The 22,544-nt window shown below is 42.3% G+C and overlaps 1 protein-coding gene across 1 annotated transcript; it reads right to left on the bottom strand.

Annotated features, from left to right (window-relative positions):
- Nucleotides 1-10,994: 10,994 nt before the first annotated feature.
- Nucleotides 10,995-13,651, bottom strand: LOC147447100 (protein trichome birefringence-like 5). The gene is made up of 5 exons (XM_086522995.1): nt 12,901-13,651; nt 12,594-12,786; nt 12,318-12,496; nt 12,010-12,168; nt 10,995-11,727 (listed from the first exon to the last, which is right to left on the bottom strand). Exons 1-5 carry the CDS (start codon nt 13,509-13,511, stop codon nt 11,421-11,423), a joined length of 1,449 nt encoding a protein of 482 aa, XP_086379121.1. The 5' UTR covers nt 13,512-13,651; the 3' UTR covers nt 10,995-11,420.
- Nucleotides 13,652-22,544: the final 8,893 nt, after the last annotated feature.

The following is a 22,544-nucleotide window of genomic DNA, read 5'->3' as shown; positions in this document are numbered from 1 at the left end:
TGTTTCGATGATACAATGGTTATTCTCGGTGATACCATGATGTTGTTTCGTTGATACCATGGTTATTCTCGATGATACTGTGATGATATTTCGTTGATGCCATGGTTATTCTCGGTGACACCATGATGTTGTTTCTTTGATACCATGGTTATTCTCGGTGATACCATGATATTGTTTCGTTGATACCATGGTTATTCTCGGTGATACCATGATGTTGTGTCATTGATACAATGATTATTCTCAGTGATATCATCATGTTGTTTCGTTGATACCATGGTTATTCTAGGTGATACCATGATGTTGTTTTGTTGATACAATGATTATTCCCGGCGATATCATGATGCTTTTCGTTGATACCATGATGATTTATTCATTTTTATTGATACAATGATGATGTTTTGTTAATACTTTGATGATATTCATTGATATCACTACGTTGATAAATGTCGTTTTATGTAGTATATACACATGTCATTTGCATCACGTAATCACGCAACTTGTACTTTTACGTTCATACTTTATGTACCATATGTTGTCGTGTGTATATATGTCGTCAAAAGAGTGGCGTCGTGAACCATCTCTTATGGCATTGTGAACGTAATTGTTTCACTAACGATGCTAATAATTTTCATGACTATGTTTTTTGAGTCTATGATCTATGTAGGATTAATCAAAGAATTGATTTCATGAAGACAAACTTGGTGACAATAAAAGATTTATGAAGCATGTTTGGTGATGCCATATTGATGATAACATGAAGATATGTTTGGTGATGCCATATTGATGACAAGTTACACAGCAGATTCACGGAGACACTTCTGATTACGAGCTAATCGATAGCCTTTACACCTCTTTATTGAACCTTTGTATTCATTATTGTATTTGATAGGATAGGAGTATTGTAACTCCTCATAAAACATTCATTGTAAAAGGAGTGATGTAGCTCCTCATAAAATATTCATTGTAAAAGGAGTGATGTAGCTCCTCATGAACATTTGTACATTCAATGATTTTTATAATATAACAGTGGGTGTATATAGAGCTGTGGGTTTTTCCCTTGATCCCCCAAGGGTTTTTTTCATCCACAGTTAGGGACCCTTATTTGAGTGGGGGTGTTGAGCTTATATGTGAAGCTACTCAATATATGGCTTCTCTATATATGGCACCCAGGTCCCCTCTATATATACATCATCTCATGTGTGTATTCTACACACTTTGGGGTTCTATTTCTGTGCTCTCTCTCTCTCTCTCTCTCTCTCTCTCTCTCTCTCTCTCTCTCTCTCTCTCTCAACACTAAATGGCAGATGTGTGCCCGTCAAAACAGGCTTTCATGGATAAAGGCTGTGCTTCGAAGCAATTCTTTAAACGTTTGCATCATTCAAGGCTCTCACAGGCAATCAAGCTGGTTATGCTTTCCTCAAGTGTTTGGACTTCTTCAAAGCAAGAACTTGCGGATTCCATGGTTTGAATTATCAACAGTTGTTTGCTGCTTGCCATGCGCGTCGATTGATGCTTTCTTTTGATACTCCGATCATATCCCTGCAAGATGCATGTGGCCTTGAGGACCCCTTCATTGCTTCAGAATTGTATAGTGTGTTGCTTTCTTTGGGCCGTTGGCGGTCTCCAGGATGGGATGGGCTTACTGTGGAATTTTTCCTCTCCTTCTGGGAGGCTCTTGAGCATCCACTGCTTTTCATGATTAATGCGGCATGGGAGAAACAGGATTTGCCACTATCTTGGAAAGAAGGTTTACTTAAATTGCTGCCTAAGCAAGCTCTTTGTGAGCGATTCTCTCATTGGCGCCCGATTACTTTGATGCCGGTGGTTTATAAGATATTGGCTAAGATGCTGGTGCACCGCATTAAGGACCATCTTTTTGCAGGAATCCATCTGGCTCAATATGGTTTCATTCGACGTCGCCAGATTATGAATAATCTGGCTAATATTCTGATCGGCATGGAGTATGCTAAGTACACTCAACAGGATGTGTTGGTTATGCAAGGTGACATTGAAAAGGCCTTTGACAATGTACAGTGGGACTTCATTGCCACCACAATGAGGTGCCTAGGGTTTGGTCCTAAACTTCATAATGTGGTTCATTTTTTGTATGCATGTGGCACATCTTCAGGGATATTGGAAGGTGAATTAATTGAATCCTGGCCTCTTACTTGTTCGGTCAAGCAGGGCTGCCCCTTTAGTGCTCTGTTGTATGCTATTGCTACTCACCTGTTGTTGACTTATCTTGATCACTTGACCTCTATTGAGCATCTTCATGGCATGCGGTTACCTTCGGGTCGTGCATTCATTGGCCAGGCTTACGCTAATGATTCGTTGTTTATGCCCCGTAATCAGCAGACGGATGTCAAGGTGATTATGGAAACCCTGAAACTTTTTGGCATTGCGGTTGGGCTTAGAGTCAACTTTTGTAAATTGAAGCTTCTACCTCTTCATTCTTGATTGGCGCAGTCTGTTGTGGCCAGGTGAGATTGTGTCTTCAAATGTGATCACTCGGCACTTGGGTTATCCAACTAGATAGAATGTTACTGTAATGGAATTTGCCTATTCCATTTGAGAGTGGCGGAATTTAATGAGAGTACTTTCAAGAAATGATTTTGTGAGCATAGCAGGTAGACATAATTGAAGATAGCAACATAATCATAGCAATTAGTTAACTTGGCATAGACAATACTTTTGCAAGAGAGAGAATTTAGAGAACATGACAACACTTGAGGACCGGATTTATGTGGAGCCGGTCCCCCCTCCAATAGGCATTTGTATTATGATTTCTCCCATAAAGAGAGACTTGTTACAATACATTCTTTGTGTTCCTTGTGACCTAGGTGAAGCAATGAAGATGGAAAGCTTCATGCATCACCATCATAGCAAAAGCTAAACTTGAAGAAAGCTTTAACTATACCAAGCCTCAGTCCCAAGACCTCAAACACCTTCGAAGGTGGAGAGAGCTAGCAGGGAATGAGGGTAGGGAAGAGGAAGAAAAAACATTTCATACGAGAAAGAGCTAGTTCCTCACTTATCATAACTCTTGTGCTAGCATACATAATAGCATAGTAATGAAGAAGAAATAGATGGCAAGCTCAAGCATTGAAGCATGGCTCTTGGATGGATTTGCACTCCATAGCCAAGAGTGTTGGTGCAGGCTCTCAACCTCTACTTGCTTGGAGAAAGAGAGGGAGCTCTTGCACTTTGCATAGTACACAATGAGAGTGTTTGTGAGTGTGTGTGGGTGAGTATACCCCCTAAGCACCCCCCTAGCTTGCTTGGGTCGACCCCCCCTTGTAGCTCATGCTTGAAGCTCATTGGACCCCTCCAGGCCTAGCCAATCACAAGCAGGAGCCATTACAAGCAACAGGGATAACCTTGGGACAAGCGTCCCCCTTTCCCCTTTGAGAGAGAGGACTTGATAAATGCAAAATCAATTAATTAAATATCCTTTATTATCATTGAACCCCTTGGGTGGCCAAACAATAGGTTTCAGGCACACCATGAGGGCAACATGAGGAGGAACTTGACAAGTGTCCTTGCTGCCTCTTCAAGCTGGGGCTTCCCTTGTGTGTGTGTGTGTGTGTGTGCGTGTGCGTGTGCGTGTGCGTGTGCGTGTGTGTGTGTGTGTGTGTGTGTGTGTGTGTGTGTGTGTGTGTGTGTGTGTGTGTGTGTGTGTGTGTGTGTTCTCTCTCATCCCCCCCCCCCCCCCCCCCTTGTAGGCTCGCCCCCCTCCTTGTAGGGATCTTTTTGAATTTGGATGAGCAAGCCCCTTAGTCATCAAGCATGACTAAGCACTTGAAGTAGGGAGTGTTCCCACAAGCATCTCAGGCAAGCTTCTCAAGGCACCTCAAGCACCTTAATCATGCACCAAGTCAAGCACCTCAAGCATGGAGCCAGTCAAGCATCTCAAGCATCTTAATCAAGCACCTCAAGCATGACAAGCACCTCAAGCATGACAAGCACCTCAAGCACGACAAGCACCTCAAGTTTGGGCCGGGTTCCCACCTCAAGCTCAGCCCTAGCTTACCTAAGGTCAAAGGACTTTTACGCACATTATTGGAGGTCTTCAATGAAGCTAACCCTAAGGTCTTATGCTCCATTGGTTAGCCTTGCTCTTGATAGACCATCTCCCATTTGGACCCCTTTACTATTGGCCCCGTGTTGAGATAGATCTATAAGCACATATCTATATCTTAACACTTGTTCCCGTTTATTCTCCCACATTAAGTGATCAATTTAATATGAGAAAATCATTTGGTTTGGTTAGATATTAGATTTTATGACAATTACTCACTCTCAGAAAGTCAATTGGGTTATGCAACGTTTGAATGTCAAATCGCATTACTGGAAGTTATCTACTTGGCCCTTGCATGTTTGTCTGCAAATTCTGCAAATTGTTCAAAGTATTTTGATGGCATATGTTCAGTTCTTTTTGCCACTGATGCATTGGCCTCATCGATTTCTTGATTCTCTTATGTTGGACATTATGTCCCATTTGTGGCGGACCCATGCTCTGAAAAAAGGCTTACGCTTGATGTCGATGGAGAAGCTTTGCACTCCTAAATGTCGTGGTGGACTTAATATCTTGGATTTGCGCAGGCATGTTCTTGCGAGGAAAGCTATGTTGCTGCCTACTCTTCTGCAACAAATTCAGCCTTGGACTCTGATGTTTGCATTTCTCGGTCAACATGTTGTAACTTCTGCTTTTGGCCATTGGCAACCCTCTATCTGGGAGGTGGTTTTTGGCAAGATGGAAGGGCGCATTCCTGGATGTCCTCTTGCTTCCACTTTAGTATCTGCCTGGAAAGAGGTTACGATGCATTTATCATGAAATCTTCGGCAGGAAGGTGATTCAAGGTGATTCAATCCTTTTGGAAAGTCTCCATTGGAGCCGGGCATTCTCTCTTACTCTGGTTGACCGCTCCCCTCATCAGGCTTACTTTCTCTCTGGACGTGGCATTCGTGTGGTTGAGGATGTGGTCAATGAGGCTGGATATACTTTTGAGTTTCCCTTTGCTGCTCGTCGTTTTGGATTGGGCATGCATTACCGTCAGTTTTGGAGAGAGCTTCAACGCATGCTGCTTGACTTTTTGCGTGGTTCACCTTTGCCTGATGGTGATCACATGTATGATTGGGCCCTATGGAAAATTCCTTTTTGAGATATTTCTACATGCCAAATTTATGCTCTTTTGTTACCACAACCATGGATTGATGATCATTGTAATGCCCTTTGGCGTATGCATAAATCTGACCTCTGGTGGAGGAGGCTCCTCTCTGCCTTGTGGAAAATCCATTTGCCTTTGAAACAACGCCTATTTCTTTGGCGTTGTTTGCTTGGAGTGCTTCCCGTTGGCACTTTTCTTCGGGAGTGTCATATCCATCCTTCTTCTTGCGTTCATTGCTCGACTGCAGAAGAGGATATTTGTCACTTGTTGTGGGATTGCTGCATTACTAGAGACTTCCTTCGCCATGTATCGGCTTGTATGTGACTCCATTTTCTTGGGGTTGTCTTCCACAAAAGGTTCTAGGCATTTGGAATTCTCTCACCGACACTACAGCGTTTTGCTGTCTTCTTTATGTGGGTCAGATATTGGGCTTATTGGACCTTGTGCAGTTAGCGTAATGCTTACATGTTCCTGTTAGGAAATATGACGTAGCCAAATAGATATTTGAGTAGATTAGTCAATGGAGAGAGATAGATTTCACATAATGATTATAGAGTAGAGAGAGAGAGAGAGAGAGAGAGTACACACGATATACGTGGTTCATCCAATGTGGGCTACATCCACGGGAAAGCAGGCACTCAATGGCTTTAGTACTTCAAAAGAAGAAGTAGGTTACAAAGGGATTATACCCTTTTGGAGCTCTCTCCTTGCTTCACTCTCATCACCTCACACCCACCTTGTTGCATCAACTTCACACTATGAAATGTGTGTAGAAATGGCCTCCTTTTATAGGCCAAAAGGGCTGCCCTCTCTCATGAGAGGCAAACATGTGTAGCCGTCCTTGTATAGATAAGTCCAAATCGGACCCTCCAATCCGCCCATGTGTGGCCACCCTTGACAAGACAAGTCCGCTTTTGAATTCGGCCACCGGCCATTGACTTCGGACCACCGGCCACCGGCCAACCAGCCAACCGACCCGTCGTTTTCCAACCACTTTCCGGCCGCCGTCCGGTCATAATATTCCGACGAAAAGGAATATTCCGGCGAGACTGGGCATGAAAATTTTATTTTTCGGCGAGTTATTTTTCTTCACGCACGATGGCTTCTCCTCATAATGAGGCCCTTACAAATGTGCATTTTTAACACAGAAAATTACAAGGGGTAAATCAGGCTCCATACTTAACAATCTCCCACTTGGAGACTGATCTCCAAACCAAACCTGTGACTGCTTTCCATCCTGGCTTCTTATCCTTGAATGCCAATTGAAGATGAGCAAAAGCTCAACTTCTCCTTGTTGACCACCTTTGTAAACATGTCTACAGGATTTTCACTTGTATGCACCTTTCCTAGCTTTAGCTATCCCTCTTCCAAAAGAGTGTGTATGAAGTGATATCTCACCTCAATGTGCTTTGTCCTTGAATGAAAGGCTGAGTTCTTAGCAAGATGGATAGCACTTTGGCTATCATTGTACAAGACACAATTGTCTTGTTTGAATCCAAGCTCTTCTAAGAATCTGTGAAGCCACAGAATTTCTTTGCTTGCCTCCGTCATTGCTACATACTCTGCTTCCGTGGTAGAAAGTGAGACCACTTTCTGCAGCTTTGAAGTCCAGCTTACTTTTGTGCCTCCAACCGTGAAGACATAGCCAGTAGTGCTCCTTCGAGTATCTTTGTGACCTACCATATCTGCATCAGCATACCCTTCTAGAAAAATATCAGTTCCTCCAAAATACAAAGCATTTGTTGTTGTCCCTTTTAGATACCTAAGTATCCACTTCACAGCTTGCCAGTGCTCTTTACCTGGGTTGTCCATGAACCTACTCACAACTCCCACTGCATGTGAAATATATGGCCTTGTCCAGACCATAGCATACATTAGAGAACCTACTGCTGCAGCATATGGAACTTTAGACATATAGGCTATCTCCTCTTGTGTCTTTGGACACATATCCTTCGTTAGTTTAAAGTGACCAACCAAAGGTGTAGAAACTGGTTTTGCATTTTGCATTGCAAACATTTCTAGTACCTTCTTGATGTAATCCTCTTGAGATAGCTTTATTGTCTTCTTCGTCCTATCCCTTGATATTTTCATACCAAGTATCCTCTTTGCAGCACCTAAATCTTTCATTGAAAAAGATTTAGACAGCTCCTATCTTAGGTCTTTGATGTCCTTCATGTTAGCACTTGCAATCAGCATGTCATCAACATACAACATTAGCTTCCCATCTCCCAAATTCTTCGTGTAGACGCAGTGATCCTAGTTGCATCTGTTTTAAGGCTCTCTAAACCAGATCATTGAATTTCTTAGTCGGGGCTAGAACTTCCTATTTTCGATCAGATTCTTGCTTCTGAACCCACTCAGGAACCAAGCCCTCATTCTTTTCTCAAACGGCTCATGTAGCTATCTTGTCAATTCTTTGATTTTCTCAACATATCTTCGAACTGATAGTTTGCATTGCTCTATTTGGTCCAATTCACATAAGATATCCTCATCACCTCTGTAATCAAAATATTCTAGGTGAAAATCTTTAATTAATTTCTTGTATGTCGTGGGCTAGCATGTTGGGTAATGGTAACACCATTTCCCAGCTGCATCCTTTAGTATCTGGGGAAACGAGTCTCCCCACTCATCTTCATCGATATCTTTGAGCTTAGATAATTGTTCAAACACCTGAATATGGACATCTAGATCATTTTTCTTACCCCCCTTGAATACTGGAAATGCAATCTTCAAATCAAAAGATCGTTCATGATGTCTTGACTTCTCTTTTGAGACTGATTTGTGCTCTTTGGTTTGTCTTTTTCTATGATGATCAGTATCAGCATGACACTTATCATTATCGCCCATCTCATTCACAGTATTTGGTTTTGGCTTTTGCTCTCTGACTTCCTGTGTATTGATCTATGACTCTTCCTGATGATGCCTTCACGATCATCTGTATGCTTTCTGCTTTTGCCCTTTTCTTTCGTCTAAGATCCACTGGATCAAGAGAGCTTCTCTGCTCTTTCCAAATGCCTCCTCCTAGACTAGTGAGAATGCTGGGGGTCCTCCATTTCCTCAGCGTTTTGTTGATCCACATTTGCATCTGTTTCATTGCCAATCTCAATGTTAGTGTCAGAGCCTTTCTTTGACTCCTCTCCGGAATGGTAATACACAATCTCGGCCCTCCATGAATATGGTTCTCGGCTTTCGACCACATCTGACTCTTATGGGTGGCATGACAAAATTCAGCTAACTCCAAAATCCAATAGGGAGATAAATTCTCTATCAAAAGCTATTCATCTCACAACTTTGATTGCCAAAATGGAATGAGCTAGTCACTTTTGATAGCTATTCTAGGTTGGATTCTTAGAGTTAGTTAAACCAGATCATGCAAGTAGACTTCAGACATCAAATCAGACAAAGACAAAGACTAAAGTGCAATGGAAATGTGAGACTGACACTAAAACTGGAATTGGAATGTATATTCATATGTGTACAACTGATAGTAAGTACAACAATATGATCCAAAGAATGCTCTGAGCTTAAAGAGTACAAGAGCGCAACTAGCTTGGGTAGTTTTTGGCCTTTGCATGGGATTCTTTGTTGTTCACATTGGCAGCTTTATAATGATAGGATTGTTCATTGTTGTAGGCATGGATAGCGTTGTATTCATAGCCTCCCTAACTTTCTTCACAACAAGAATTCTCATACTAGGGGTCCAAAGCCCTTTATAAATTGATACAAACACAACCTTAGCCCAACACTATCTAGTACCACATTTTAATTCTAGGGAGAGGGCCTTATTGGTGCCCAAGCCTTTCTTAGATCTCTTGGTCATGAGCTAGGAATGAGGCTTCACCAAGATCCTCCCCACCCCCCAAAAATGGCAGAGCCTTCTTCTAAGCCTAGTCAATGATTGGTTCCTCTAGCTACTCAACATAGATGAAGAAGCCCTAAAGGAAGAAACCCTTTTAGGTACCCTTGAAAGTTGACTAAACACCATGGGTAGTGCCCAATCGGAGCTTGGTGAGTAGGAAATGTAAGAGTCACCACCACCATATGGGAGACATAAAAAGACAACAAGCAAGCCTTCTCTTTTGAGAGAGTCCCAAAAGTAATGTTTGTTATATGCAAAGGTCAACCTTTCTTCCCAAATTTTGGAGTTTTCTCTTGTAAAAATAAAAGATAGCAAAGGGCACACATCCACATGGAATAAGATGAGACTAGATCTTGAAACTTGTAAGGTCACATTGATTGATGTCGATAACCCCTTTTGTGAATCTACAATATATCACCAAGTTGGTTGTAGTACCTTATTTGGCAAAGACACCATGGAAGTCTACCTATGTTGGACCAAGGTTGATTTTGAGGGTATTTTACCTATTTTGGATATATTGCCCGCTTTTTAGGAGTGAAAAACCCTACAAAAAATACACTAAATTAGCCCAGAATATGTAAAGTCTCTAAAAACATATTAGCCCTCTCGAACAACTTTTTCAAATTCCTCCTCAAGTCAACAAACATGGCAATCATGCTTTCAAAGCAAGACATAGATGTTGCAATTTGTTCTCTATTTAGATGGTCCTAAACTTTTCTCTTAAAGCCAAGCTTTCTTACTCCCCTCTCAACAAGGGCCTTTCTTAGATCCCTTGGCCATGTGCTTGGAGTGAGGCCTCACCAAGAGTTAACCCAAGGCAAACTAGTTATCTCTTCTCATGAAGCTTGACCTTTTCAAAGAGCTACATGAGAGCATCCTCATCCAGAGAGATTGACAGCCTCAGCTTCTTTGAGAGAGGTCCTAAAACATACATAAGCCAAAGAAGTAAAGTATGTTATATTCAGAGGCCCACCCTTCTTCTAAAATCATCTCCTTTTTAGAAAAATGTAGTGGCCAAAAATGGAAGGAATCGACGAAGAACTCCCAACCTCACATTGAAAGGCAAAAATGATAACTAAATATGCCTACCATAATTCAAATTCCTTGTTTTAGCTGCGATTTTGGTTATTCAGCAAGTATCCTGTGAGGAAAAGGTGCTTTTGTTATGCTTGCATAAGTTTGTGTATGTTTTAGGTTGTGCTACATGTCCTTACCGACTCGAGGATTTACTTGACATGTAATGTTCCTTCAAGAAAATTCCTCACGACACTCTTTTATCAATTTTACTCTGATTTGGAAATGCTGAGCAACTATAGCAATCCCATTGGGCTCCATCTAAGATAATGTAGCCAAGAATCTGCGCAATTCACAAGATTGTCAACCAGATAGTTATGCTACCCATGATGATGGCTTGGGCATTTGATCATGAGAGCTCTACAGCCCTCTCTCAAGACAACAAAAAGTAGAAGCAACAATTGACAGGCAGACTTCGAAGCTACTAGCTAATCCTAAATCTCATCCTACTCTTCATACTACTCCTAATCTTAAGATGTGAATAGACAAAAGTGGCAAACCAATTGTTAAAACACAATTAACAACCCAGTTTAGTAAATTGCAATAATTGTGTCACAACCATGTCACACAACCATGCATTACAAAAGCTTGTTGAAGTGTTCCCAAGGGGATTCGCCATGTCCTGTGAATGCCCCACATTTACCCCTTAGTACAAGACCATTCTTTGTGAAATGCACCTTTTCTCCCTGTGTATGACCCCTCTACCTTACACTCACATGTTTACATATAATCACGCTTAGTGAATCCCCCGGAAAGTATTCACATGTTTGTGAACTCTTAGCATCCTTGGCAACCCATTGATCAATCATCAGATTAAACTTAACCATCAGCAAGCACAAGTCTTTGCTTTACCAGTCCTTCACAAGACACACAATCCCATGAAATTCAGAGCATATCTCAATCTTTGCACTTCTTAGAACAAAAACAATTGCGTTCTGAGCAATTACAGTGCCCAAAATTGAGCTACCTCTTGGGTATATTTGTATCTTAGCACGACCAACTTAGGACACAATCATATACAAATGTCAAATTGCTTCCGTCCTCAAGTCACCAAATGTAAAAAGTCAATGTAAGTTTCACCTCAATGCGATTCGACTGCCAAGGAAGAGTTTTCAGCCTCCATGGGACAAAATTTGTGCGCCTCTGTAAGACACAAATCCTTAGCAATTAGCCCGTCGGTCGGCACCCAATCCGGGTAGCCAATGCAGCTGAACAAATAATAAGAGAAGGCTTTTAATAAGCCTTCACTGTGCTATCACATATGGAGAGGGAAAAAATTCGAGCTTTCAAGAATAGCCACCAGTTACCACCTGCATCAATCACAAATATGCAAACAAAACCTCATTCCAAATATCTGGTAGTCCAGGCAGACACCAATGGCTACAGTCCTGGTGAGGGCCTCTTCCACTCTTGTTATCTTGAGGAACTTGCCCATATCTAGACGGATGGGCATCTTTTCGAAACTCGGACAAACGTGTCACATTCAAGATCTGCACTGGAAGCTTCATCTGCTGAACAATATTCTCTATAACGAGCATTTTCTCAGGATAGTTTGAGAGGAGGGATGCATTAAATATAGGTTCCGTCTCCTTGTTGCACTGCCCACCTGAATTCCATTGTCCGCCACTAACAACGACATCACAAAAACAACAGAGAAAAGAATAAACAAAGATCTGAGACATACGTGCAAGCACGCACGTGCAGACACACACACGCACTCTTCTTTTCTGATTGTTCGTTTGTTCACTCGTCTATTAGATTACTAAGTGTTCTATACACAGATGCAATATATGCTAGTCAGTCTTAGGACACTAGTGGCTTTCATTAGTCTCTTCCACACACAACTTCAAACAGATTGCAAAAGATCCAGAAAAAAGCCTCATTAGTGGCATTAGAACAGAATCTTACTTGAAATGTGCTGGAGAGTAGCCACAGAAAAACAGCTTTGTGCGCTTTGGATCCACATTCTTGCCAATCCACGAGGCCCAAGTTTTCATACCTTTTTGGAATGCCTCCATTACTGGCAAGCTTTCATGGACGAAATCACGCTCTTGAAAGTAGTCTTTCCTTCCATAGAAAGGTACCATAATTATAAATCATAATAAGCAAGATTTGTTTGCATCATTTCAGTCCAAATGAAAGCGAAATCATCGACATCATGATAAGAGTCAAGCATAAAATCAAAGGCAATGAGAGAAGCTGCTGAATTGGTATACCCTCGAGCTGTCTTGCCATGGGTCCACCAATGGCCGGTCGTAAAGACAAGAACATCAGCATTCAACCATTTCTTGGAGGTTTTGTCTATGATATCAAGCCGCAATGTAAGCCTTTTCCCTTGCCTACCTTCTGCTACCAAAAAATGAGAGCGGTAAAATTCCACTCTGGCATTGTAATCCTGCACAAAAAGCTAAAAACCATTACCTTCAGAACCAAGAATCAACTTGGGCAATTAGACTCGGCATGTGGGTCCAAAGGCAAGAGTAGCAACATGCCAGAAACTTGAAAACATAGTCGCCCTTCCCCTTGGTAATGCGACTCCCTTTTGCCTCTATCATGCGGCTCTTGTTCGCAAGGCCTTCTCGTAAAAGGCACAGCATGGACTCCCACTGATTTCTCATCAAGGAGTCCCCTGCAAACACCATGCGCTTCCCCCTCAACTTCTCCAATAAACTCTGTGCATCAAACCTGACAATTTATCCCAAAAATGGCTCATGTCACGACGCATCCACATACACACATGTTAAGACAAAAAAATGGTTTTAGCTTCATCTTAGTAGGCTGAGAAAACAACTGGAATACCTTGGAAGATCGCAGCCCTTAGGTTTCCACCTCCGTTTGAGATAGTCTGAATCAGGCCTACCATTCTCCTGGCAGCTGAAGGCTTCATCAACATAAGGGCAGGATCGCGGCGGGAACAGAGGGTAATGGCTTCCATCAAGGACCCATTCACCAACAGAGATGTCACATGCTGAGATATCATTAGATCCAGATGAAAGGGAGAGCTTAGGAGGAGCCTCAACTGGGGAGATGGATGAAGGAGGTGGTCGAGAAGGAGATGACGCAAGTGCCGGTGGATGCAAGTGAGAATCAGACGCTGGTGTAGGTGCCGGAGCCACAGAAGCCGAATGAAAGTCTCCAATCTTCACATCACTTGGCTCCTTGAAGAACTCCGAGCTCGGTGCGAGCTCTGAAAAGGGTGGATTTGCAGGAGGATGTGCAAAAGATTTCGCTGGAAGAGGCGAACTGGGGCTGGAGAAGAAGAGGTTGTGAAGCCAGGAGCGATGGAGATGGAGTAGCAGAGAGTTGGAGGAGGAGAAAGCGAGCAGAGTGAAGAGGGAGAACGTGAACCCTGCTAGAGACACACAGAGAAGCCCCATTCTCGAGCGACGGAGAACGTAGAGTTGCTCCATCGCGCCTGTGTCGAGGGGCGCCCCAAGCGAGTGTTCTTACACTCGCAGTAGTTCAAAATACACTACAAAATTCACATTACTTAGGTGGTGCTCGGTTATCAGTAACTCAGTCACACAATGTGTTCATGCATATCCTACTGAGCCAGCTCAGTACTACCAAGCATAGCCTTTTGTAATTGTGTCGATTTTGGCACAGTTACATTGGGGGGGAGCTGTAATATATTTAATCCAGGTAGTTTTCAAAGGAATCAACGTTCTCTCTCTAGATCCTCTCTCTTCTCTACCTACTAGTAAAGGTAATATCCTCCATGCAGCTTTTCTTGACTGCCACATACAGGCAATCAATGATATTTATGCTTGCGCATGACCGTGACCATGGATCATTTAATGGCCATTCAATGCGTAGGACGCTCAATAGCTTTCGTTACCCAAACGGATAAATGAACCATCGTGTGACCACCACCTTACAAAGTTGTTGGTTACAACCCAACCTTGCCTCAGGACTAAAGAACACGGGGTTTTCAATGACCCTTAGTGATGAGATCCACGCAGGAGAAGTCCAGGCACAAAAGCAGAGACGCACGGTGCTGTCCGATTTGGGAAAAGTAAACTCGGACATCTAGAGAGTAAACTCGGACAGATGTAAACACACCCACTTTTCAACGAAATGTACACGCGCGTCCAATTAGGCCACAATACCCATGTGAGTTCGAATCAGGGGAGGGGGAGGGGACTCATCGCCAACATTTTGTTTGCCGTCGGATCTCCTTGAGATCCATGCATTCATCTGTTCGCCGTCGATCCCATGACAAGGTCTTCGTTAAAGACCCCGTGCCAACCTGGGACATACAGACGTGAAGGCCTGGGGACATTTGCTGATATGCAGGCACAGAAAGGACAGAGGACAAGTTCTTGGACACGCGGTAACCTCTGTCCAAGCTTGGGCGGGGGTTGAGCTTTTGCCAGGTCACCCAAAATCAGGTGGTTAACCAATGCGATGGACGCAGCTGCTCAAAATTATTTTTCTTTTTGATAATATATTGTAGCAAGTGTGTAATGCATACCCGCCCATCGGAAAAAGTGATGGGCACGTGCATAGGGCATTGTGTATCTAGCCTAAAGAGTTTTAAAATTTGACAAAAATTACCAAATTTGTTGCATGTAAAGAGTTTAATAATTTAAGGAAAATTACCAAACTAGTGTTTCAACTTTTCACCTTAAGCTTCCCTTAACCCTTGGGGGGATCATTCTAGATTCTCGTTAATTGAGCTCCTTCCCAGAATTGGGAGCACCTACTTGGTGGGAATTGCTATAGAACATCTATGGAACATAAGAGGACATACGCAGATTAACATCAAGCATCAAGCATCTAGCTTTGAAATAAACAAGTACAAAGTGCATTGGCAAATTTTTAAAAAAGAATTGTATCTATCTATACTCTTTTATGATGCAGCTTAAAATTTTCAAGCAAAGAGAGGGCATCCACGTGTCACTCTCACTCTGTCACTCTCTGGTTCATTTCAAAAAACACCTTGCAAAACATCTAATTTAAAATACAAGAGTAAAAGGTAAGATTGTAAGAAATGACACCCTTTGCAATGACAAGCCTTTTCAAAGGTAAAGCCAAAAGACTTTCTACTTTACATAAAATAAATGTTGAAGTTTGATTGCACACAACAAAAATGGATAACTTTAGTGGAGGTTTTGTTACTTAATGTGAATTTCTATACTATATATAATTGAGCTTAATTTTTTTTAGGAAGAAGAGGGCATCCACGGGTCAACTCCTCCAAGCTTTTGTATTGACAATTTGATTCTGACGTTTTAACTAGAGGCAATGTGCTCATTGTGCATGTGTGTGTGTGTGTGTGTGTGTGTGTGTGTGTGTGAGAGAGAGAGAGAGAGAGAGAGAGAAGCCTTTTTGCTTGGGGTTGAAGGTCATATATTGACTCTTTCCAGTCATTTGAGAGTGTGCGCGAAGCCAGAGAGAGAGAGAGAGAGAGAGAGAGAGAGAGAGAGACGAACGACTGTACATACTACACACTCTGTGTTTGTAAATTGTGTGTGTGAGAGAGAAGAACGATTGGTAGGCTATAGCATTACAGAGCCTGTGTTTGTGTGTGCGTGTGAGACAGTGAGAGAAGAACGATTGGTAGCAAGCACTCTGGTTCATTTCAAAAAACACCTTACAAAACATCTAATCTAAAATACAAAAGTAAAGGGTAAGATTGTAAGAAATGACAGCCTTTTGCAGTGACAAGCCTTTTCAAATGTAAAGCCAAAAGACTTTCTACTCTACATAAAATAAATGTTGAAGTTTAATTGCACATAACAAAATGGGGATAACTTTAGTGGAGGTTTTGTTACTTAATGTGAATTTCTATACTATATATAATTGAGCTTAATTTTTTTAAGGAAGGAGAGGGCATCCACAAGTCAACTCCTCCAAGCCTTTGCATTGACAATTTGACTGTGACGTTTTAACTGGAGGCAATGTGCTCACTGTGCATGTGTGTGTGTGTGTGTGTGTGTGTGAGTGTGTGAGAGAGAGAGAGAGAGAGAGAGAGAGAGAGAAGCCTTTTTGCATGGGGTTGAAGGTCATGTTGACTCTTTCCAGTCATTTGCGAGTGTGCGCGAAGCCATAGAGAGAGAGCGAGAGAGAGAGAGAGAGAGAGAGAGACGAACGACTGTACATACTACACACTCTGTGTTTGTAAATTGTGTGTGAGAGAGAGACGAACGATTGGTAGGCTGTAGCATTACAGAGCTTGTGTTTGTGTGTGCGTGTGAGACAGTGAGAGAAGAACGATTGGTAGCAAGCACTCATGTGTGTGTGTGTGTGTGTGAGAGAGAGAGAGAGAGAGAGAGATGCGTTTGTGTAGGGTTTGATGAACCCTCCTAGGTGAGATCTTCTCCTATAGGGTTTTTTGCCTCTATCAAAATCTCAACCATGGCTACCGCTACCTCAGAATACCATTGCCTCGTGGGAGGCCTAGCCTGGTCTACCAGCAAGTAGGCATCAAAGATGCTTTCAGTCCCTACAGCCAACTGATCGAGTCCAAGGTCTTGTGGGTTTGGTTTTGCCACCATGGCTCTGTTTCTGCTCAGGATGCGAAGATGGTTGTGCTATGTGTTGACAAAGGTAGCGACGAAGCCATGGGATTCGGAGCTGGCGGGGTGCTACAAAAGCTGCATAAGAGGGTTAATATGGCATCCCAAAATCTGGTCGTAAAATGTCTAGCCATGCCCGTGCTATGCTTTCGCTGAGAGACGGGAAATGAGCGCATGCTGAAAAGCGGTCAGGTCATGTACTAAAAAAAAAATCGAACAAAAACTGGAGCTCCACCGTTCATCCGCTGTAGCTTTTCCCTTGAACTTTTCCCATAGCCATATCATGTACAAGAGGAAGAAGAGATTGGGTCCAAGATCTCATTATAGAGATGCTCAAAGCACTCTCAAAGATGCGCGAAGTAGAGTGACTATCTAGATATTGCAGGTATTATTGTTATATGGACACATTTAATTAAGCCAGACGGTCATGTCCTTTTGGTCGTTTTGACGAGACATGATGGAAGCAATTGAGGTCATGAATGGAAAAGATTTGGGATGGCCAAAGCATCAGTGAGAACCAAGCCCAAAGCCTTAGTGGAGGGAGGTGGAGGTGGCTATCGAGGATCCGGAGGTGGGGGTGGAGGCTATAGCAATGGACGTTCACACTATTGTGATAGCCTGGAAGGTGGGTATGGAGGCAGGTCAAATGCAAGAGGCTATGATGGTGGGCTAGAGCGCAACAGTTATGATAGAGGAGGTGGTGGATACTACGAAGGGGGAAGAAATGGCTATGATGGAGCTGTGGTTAAATATCGACTTGGTTGCCAACGTGTGCATGGACGTGATTGTTGCACCACGTCACTTCACTTTCGGGGGGCATAGAAGGTAGTGTGGCGTTATCAACAACAGGCTCCAGTTTACTCGCAAGCACACGCAAGTAGTGTGGTGGTAAAGCAAGTGCACCTAAATGTGGAGGTGAGGAGCTCGAAGCACGTGAGTGGAAAACGTGATGACTTTTCAGTCAACTATTTCCAATAGATTGCAGTTGACTGTGAACCGACTCAGCTACTTTGCCACGAGCGCAAGCTAGCCAATATATATAGAAAAAGCTCGATGGTGGAGGAAGCAGGTATGCAGTGGCGGGGGTCCAGACTCTGGCAGCAGGAGGGAGAATTAACAAGCAATTTTGGTCGATTGATGACTTTTACTTTCTATTAGTCAAATGCAAACTTTTATGTATTCCTAATTTGCTAGATAGCTTGGTCATTTGAGAAAGGATGATGAGAGGTCACCACTCACTTCACTTACTTCCTGCTGACACGACTGATTTCGCAAGTTGTGACATTTTGTGTGTGTATGGGTGTGCACTGTGTAATGGAATTTGCCTATTCAATTTGAGAGTAGCGGAATTTAATGAGAGTACTTTCAAGAAATGATTTTGTGAGCATAGCGGGTAGACATAATTGAATATAGCAACATAATCATAGCAATTAGTTAACTTGGCATAGACAATACTTTTGCAAGAGAGAGAATTTAGAGAACATGACAACAGTTGAGGACCGGATTTATGTGGAGCCGGTCCCCCCTCCAATAGGCATTTGTATTATGATTTCTCCCATAAAGAGAGACTTGTTACAATACATTCTTTGTGTTCCTTGTGACCTAGGTGAAGCAATGAAGATGGAAAGCTTCATGCATCACCATCATAGCATAACCTAAACTTGAAGAAAGCTTTAACTATACCAAGCCTCAGTCCCAAGACCTCAAACACCTTCGAAGGTGGAGAGAGCTAGCAGGGAATGAGGATAGGGAAGAGGAAGAAGAAACATTTCATACGAGAAAGAGTTAGTTCCTCACTTATCATAACTCTTGTGCTAGCATACATAATAGCATAGTAATGAAGAAGAAATAGATGGCAAGCTCAAGCATTGAAGCATGGCTCTTGGATGGATTTGCACTCCATAGCCAAGAGTGTTGGTGTAGGCTCTCAACCTCTACTTGCTTGGAGAAGGAGAGGGAGCTCTTGCACTTTGCATAGTACACAATGAGAGTGTTTGTGAGTGTGTGTGGGTGAGTATACCCCCTAAGCACCCCCCTAGCTTGCTTGGGTCGACCCCCCCTTGTAGCTCATGCTTGAAGCTCATTGGACCCCTCCAGGCCTAGCCAATCACAAGCAGGAGCCATTACAAGCAACATGGATAGCCTTGGGACAAGTGTCCCCCTTTCCCCTTTGAGAGAGAGGACTTGATAAATGCAAAATCAATTAATTAAATATCCTTTATTATCATTGGACCCCTTGGGTGGCCAACCAATAGGTTTCAGGCACACCATGAGGGCAACATGAGGAGGAACTTGACAATTGTCCTTGCTGGCTCTTCAAGCTGGGGCTTCCCTTGTGTGTGTGTGTGTGTGTGTTCTCTCTCATCCCCCCCCCTTGTAGGCTAGCCCCCCTCTTGTAGGGATCTTTTTGACTTTGGATGAGCAAGCCCCTTAGTCATCAAGCATGACTAAGCACTTGAAGTAGGGGGTGTTCCCACAAGCATCTCAGGCAAGCTTCTCAAGGCACCTCAAGCACCTTAATCATGCACCAAGTCAAGCACCTCAAGCATGGATCCAGTCAAGCACCTCAAGCATCTTAATCAAGAACCTCAAGCAGGACAAGCACCTCAAGCACGACAAGCACCTCGAGTTTGGGCCGGGTTCCCACCTCAAGCTCAGCCCTAGCTTACCTAAGGTCAAAGGACTTTTACGCACATTATTGGAGGTATTCAATGAAGCTAACCCTAAGGTCTTATGCTCCATTGGTTAGCCTTGTTCTTGATAGACCATCTCCCATTTGGGCCCCTTTACTATTGGCCCCGTGTTGAGATAGATCTATAAGCACATATCTATATCTTAACACTTGTTCCCGTTTATTCTCCCACATTAAGTGATCAATTTAATATGAGAAAATCATTTGGGTTGGTTGGATATTAGATTTTATGACACACTGTGTGTTGAAAACCTTGTGTGATCACTTTACAGACTGCTTTTTCAATGTAAGCACTCACATTGGGGGGGGGGGGGGGGGGGGGGAGAGAGAGAGAACCCTTGGGAGTCAGACAAATAGATAGGTAGATAGACAGAGAGAGTGACTCGAAATAAGTGCTCAAAATTGTTTTTCCAAAAAATGAGAATTTTAATAGGTCATTTGACTATATTGAAAGGTTTTTACACAAAATTTCTCTAAATTTTGTAGGTTTTCTCACCCTCAAGTGTAAAATTTAATGATAAATCTCAAACTTTGTAGAGGAGATTACACCAAACCTACATCTTTTCAAGCATTGTTGGAAGTACTCAAGAGAGAAAGAGAGAGCGAGAGCACCTATGTTGTCAGTGCATGGAGATAGAGAGAGTGAGAGAGGCAAAGAAAGATGTAGTACTCTCGCTAATAGAGAGAGAGAGAGAGATAGAGAGAGAGAGAGAGAGGGGGGGGGGGGGGGGGGGGGGGAGATAAGGAGGGAGGAAAAAATCTCCCGCAGAGAGAGAGAAAGAGAAAGAGAGGAAGGAAGAAGTATCCTCCCAAGATCTTGCTCGCATAGACAATAGAGAGAAAGGTTTGACGATGATAGCAGATGGTTCACGATGACTGATTAGGAAGGAATGACTCGCATGGGGCATTGGGGCAATTAGCACAAGCATCAAGGCAATAGTTAAATTTTCTATATTGAACATTTTTACACTAAATTTGTTTAAATTTTGTAGGTGTTCTCACCTTCAAATTTAGAATTTGGAAACATCAAGATGATTAGTACAAGCATCAGGCAATAGTTAACCTGACTATATTGAAAGGTTTTTACACTAAATTTCTCTAAATTTTGTAGGTTTTCTCATGCTCAAATTTAAAATTTAGTGGCATTGGGGCAATTAGCACAAGCATTGAGACAATAGTCAAATTGACTACATTGAAAAGTTTTAACACAAGATTTCTCTAACTTTTTGGGTTTTCTCACCTTCAAATTCAAGATTTAGCATTAAATGCCAAAATTTGTTGGTGGGATTACACTAAACATAAGTTCTTTTCAAGCACTATCGGAAGTACTCAAGGGAGAAAGAGATGTCATTATTCATAGTTAATGGAAAACCTTAAATTTACCACTTAGGAGTTGTTAAGATAATGACACATATAAGGTATAGTTGTCACTACCTTGAATTAATTGCATAGAGAATATATATTTGCACATGTTGTCACCTTTTCTAGGCGGAGGTACCGAAACTGGGCCTTAGATTGGATTCAGATTGCATGATGGCAACGGCAAGTCACCTTGCACATCCAATGAGAGCGCAATAGCTAGACAAAGGTATTCAGACTGCGTGACGATAGGTGATTTGACCAATGTTGATGTAAGGCACAAAAAGGGTTCTTCCTCTCTCTCTCTCTCTCTCTCTCTCTCTCTCTCTCTCTCTCCAATGTAGATGCTTACATTGAAAAAACAGTCTGTAAAGGGATCACGCAAGGTTTTCAACACATAGTGCACACCCATACACACACAAAATGTTACAGCTTGCGGAATGAGTCGTGTCAGCAGGTCACCTTCAAGTGTAAAATTTAATGATAAATCTCAAATTTTGTAGGGGAGATTACACCAAACCTACATCTTTTCAAGCATTGTTGGAAGTACTCAAGAGAGAAAGAGAGAGCAAGACCACTTATGTTGCCGGTGCATGGAGATAGAGAGAGTGAGAGAGGCAAAGAAAGGCTAAGATGTAATGCTCTCGCCAATTAGAGAGAGAGAGAGAGAGAGAGAGAGAGAGAGAGAGAGAGTGGAAGGCATCAATCTCCTCCCAAGATCTTGCTCACATAGACGATAGAGAGAAAGGTTCGACGATGATAGCCGATGGTTCATGATGATCAATTGGGAAGGAATGACTCGCATGGGGCATTGAGACAATTAGCACAAGCATCATGGCAATAGATAAATTGTCTATATCGAACGTTTTTTCACTAAATTTCTTTGAATTTTGTAGGTGTTATCACCTCAAATTTAGAATTTGGCAACATCGTGACGATTAGTACAAGCATCAAGGCAATAGTCAAATTGACTATATTGAAAGCTTTTTACACTAAATTTCTCTAAATTTTGTAGGTTTTCTCACGTTCAAATTTAAAATTTATTGCATTGGGTCTATTAGCACAAGCATCGAGGAAATAGTCAAACTATATTGAAATGTTTTAACACTAGATTTCTCTAAACTTTTTGGGTTTTCTCCCCTTCAAATTTGAAATTTAGCAATAAGTGACAAAATTTGTAGATGGGATTACATTAAACCTAGGTTTTTTTCAAGCGCTATTGAAAAAGGAAGTACTCAAGTGAGAAATAGATGTCGGTGAAAAATAGATGTCACTATTCATAGTTAATGGAAAACCTTAAATTTACCACTTAGGAGTTGTTAAGGTAATGACACATATAAGGTATAGTTTTCACTACCTTGAATTGGATGCATAGAGAATATATATTTGCACATGTTGTCACCTTTTCTAAGTGGAGTTACCAAAATTGGGCCTTAGATTTGGTTCAAATTGCACGACGACAATTGTAAGTCACCATGCACATCCAACGAGAGCGCAATAGCCAGACAAAGGTATTCAGATTGTGTGACGATAGGTGATTCAACCAGTGTTGATGCAAGGCACAAAAAGGGTTCTCTCTCTCTCTCTCTCTCTCTCTCTCTCTCTCTCCAAGGAGTGTTCCACCCTCCACGTAAACTAAAATTTCACATTGGAAAAGAACCCATTCAATTTTTGGGCTAACAAAAACCACCCTTCAATTGCAATTTGTTGAATTCTATGGTGCTCTACTAAGGTTTTGCAATGGTATGGTTACACTCTTCGGTCGCCTTAGTCTGAATCTTGAGGCAGTGGCAGAAGTGTGATCTAAGTACTTTTCCACCCTTTAGTGTGAACTGAGAGGCGACAAAAGAGTGTACACCTTAAGTGTTCCA

Source organism: Adiantum capillus-veneris, chromosome 11 (genome assembly GCF_014529385.1).
Source record: "Adiantum capillus-veneris isolate H3 chromosome 11, ASM1452938v2, whole genome shotgun sequence".
Lineage (NCBI taxonomy): Eukaryota > Viridiplantae > Streptophyta > Polypodiopsida > Polypodiales > Pteridaceae > Adiantum > Adiantum capillus-veneris.
The sequence above is the reverse complement of the archived record's forward strand: the minus strand, read 5'-3'. Positions and strand labels throughout refer to the sequence as shown.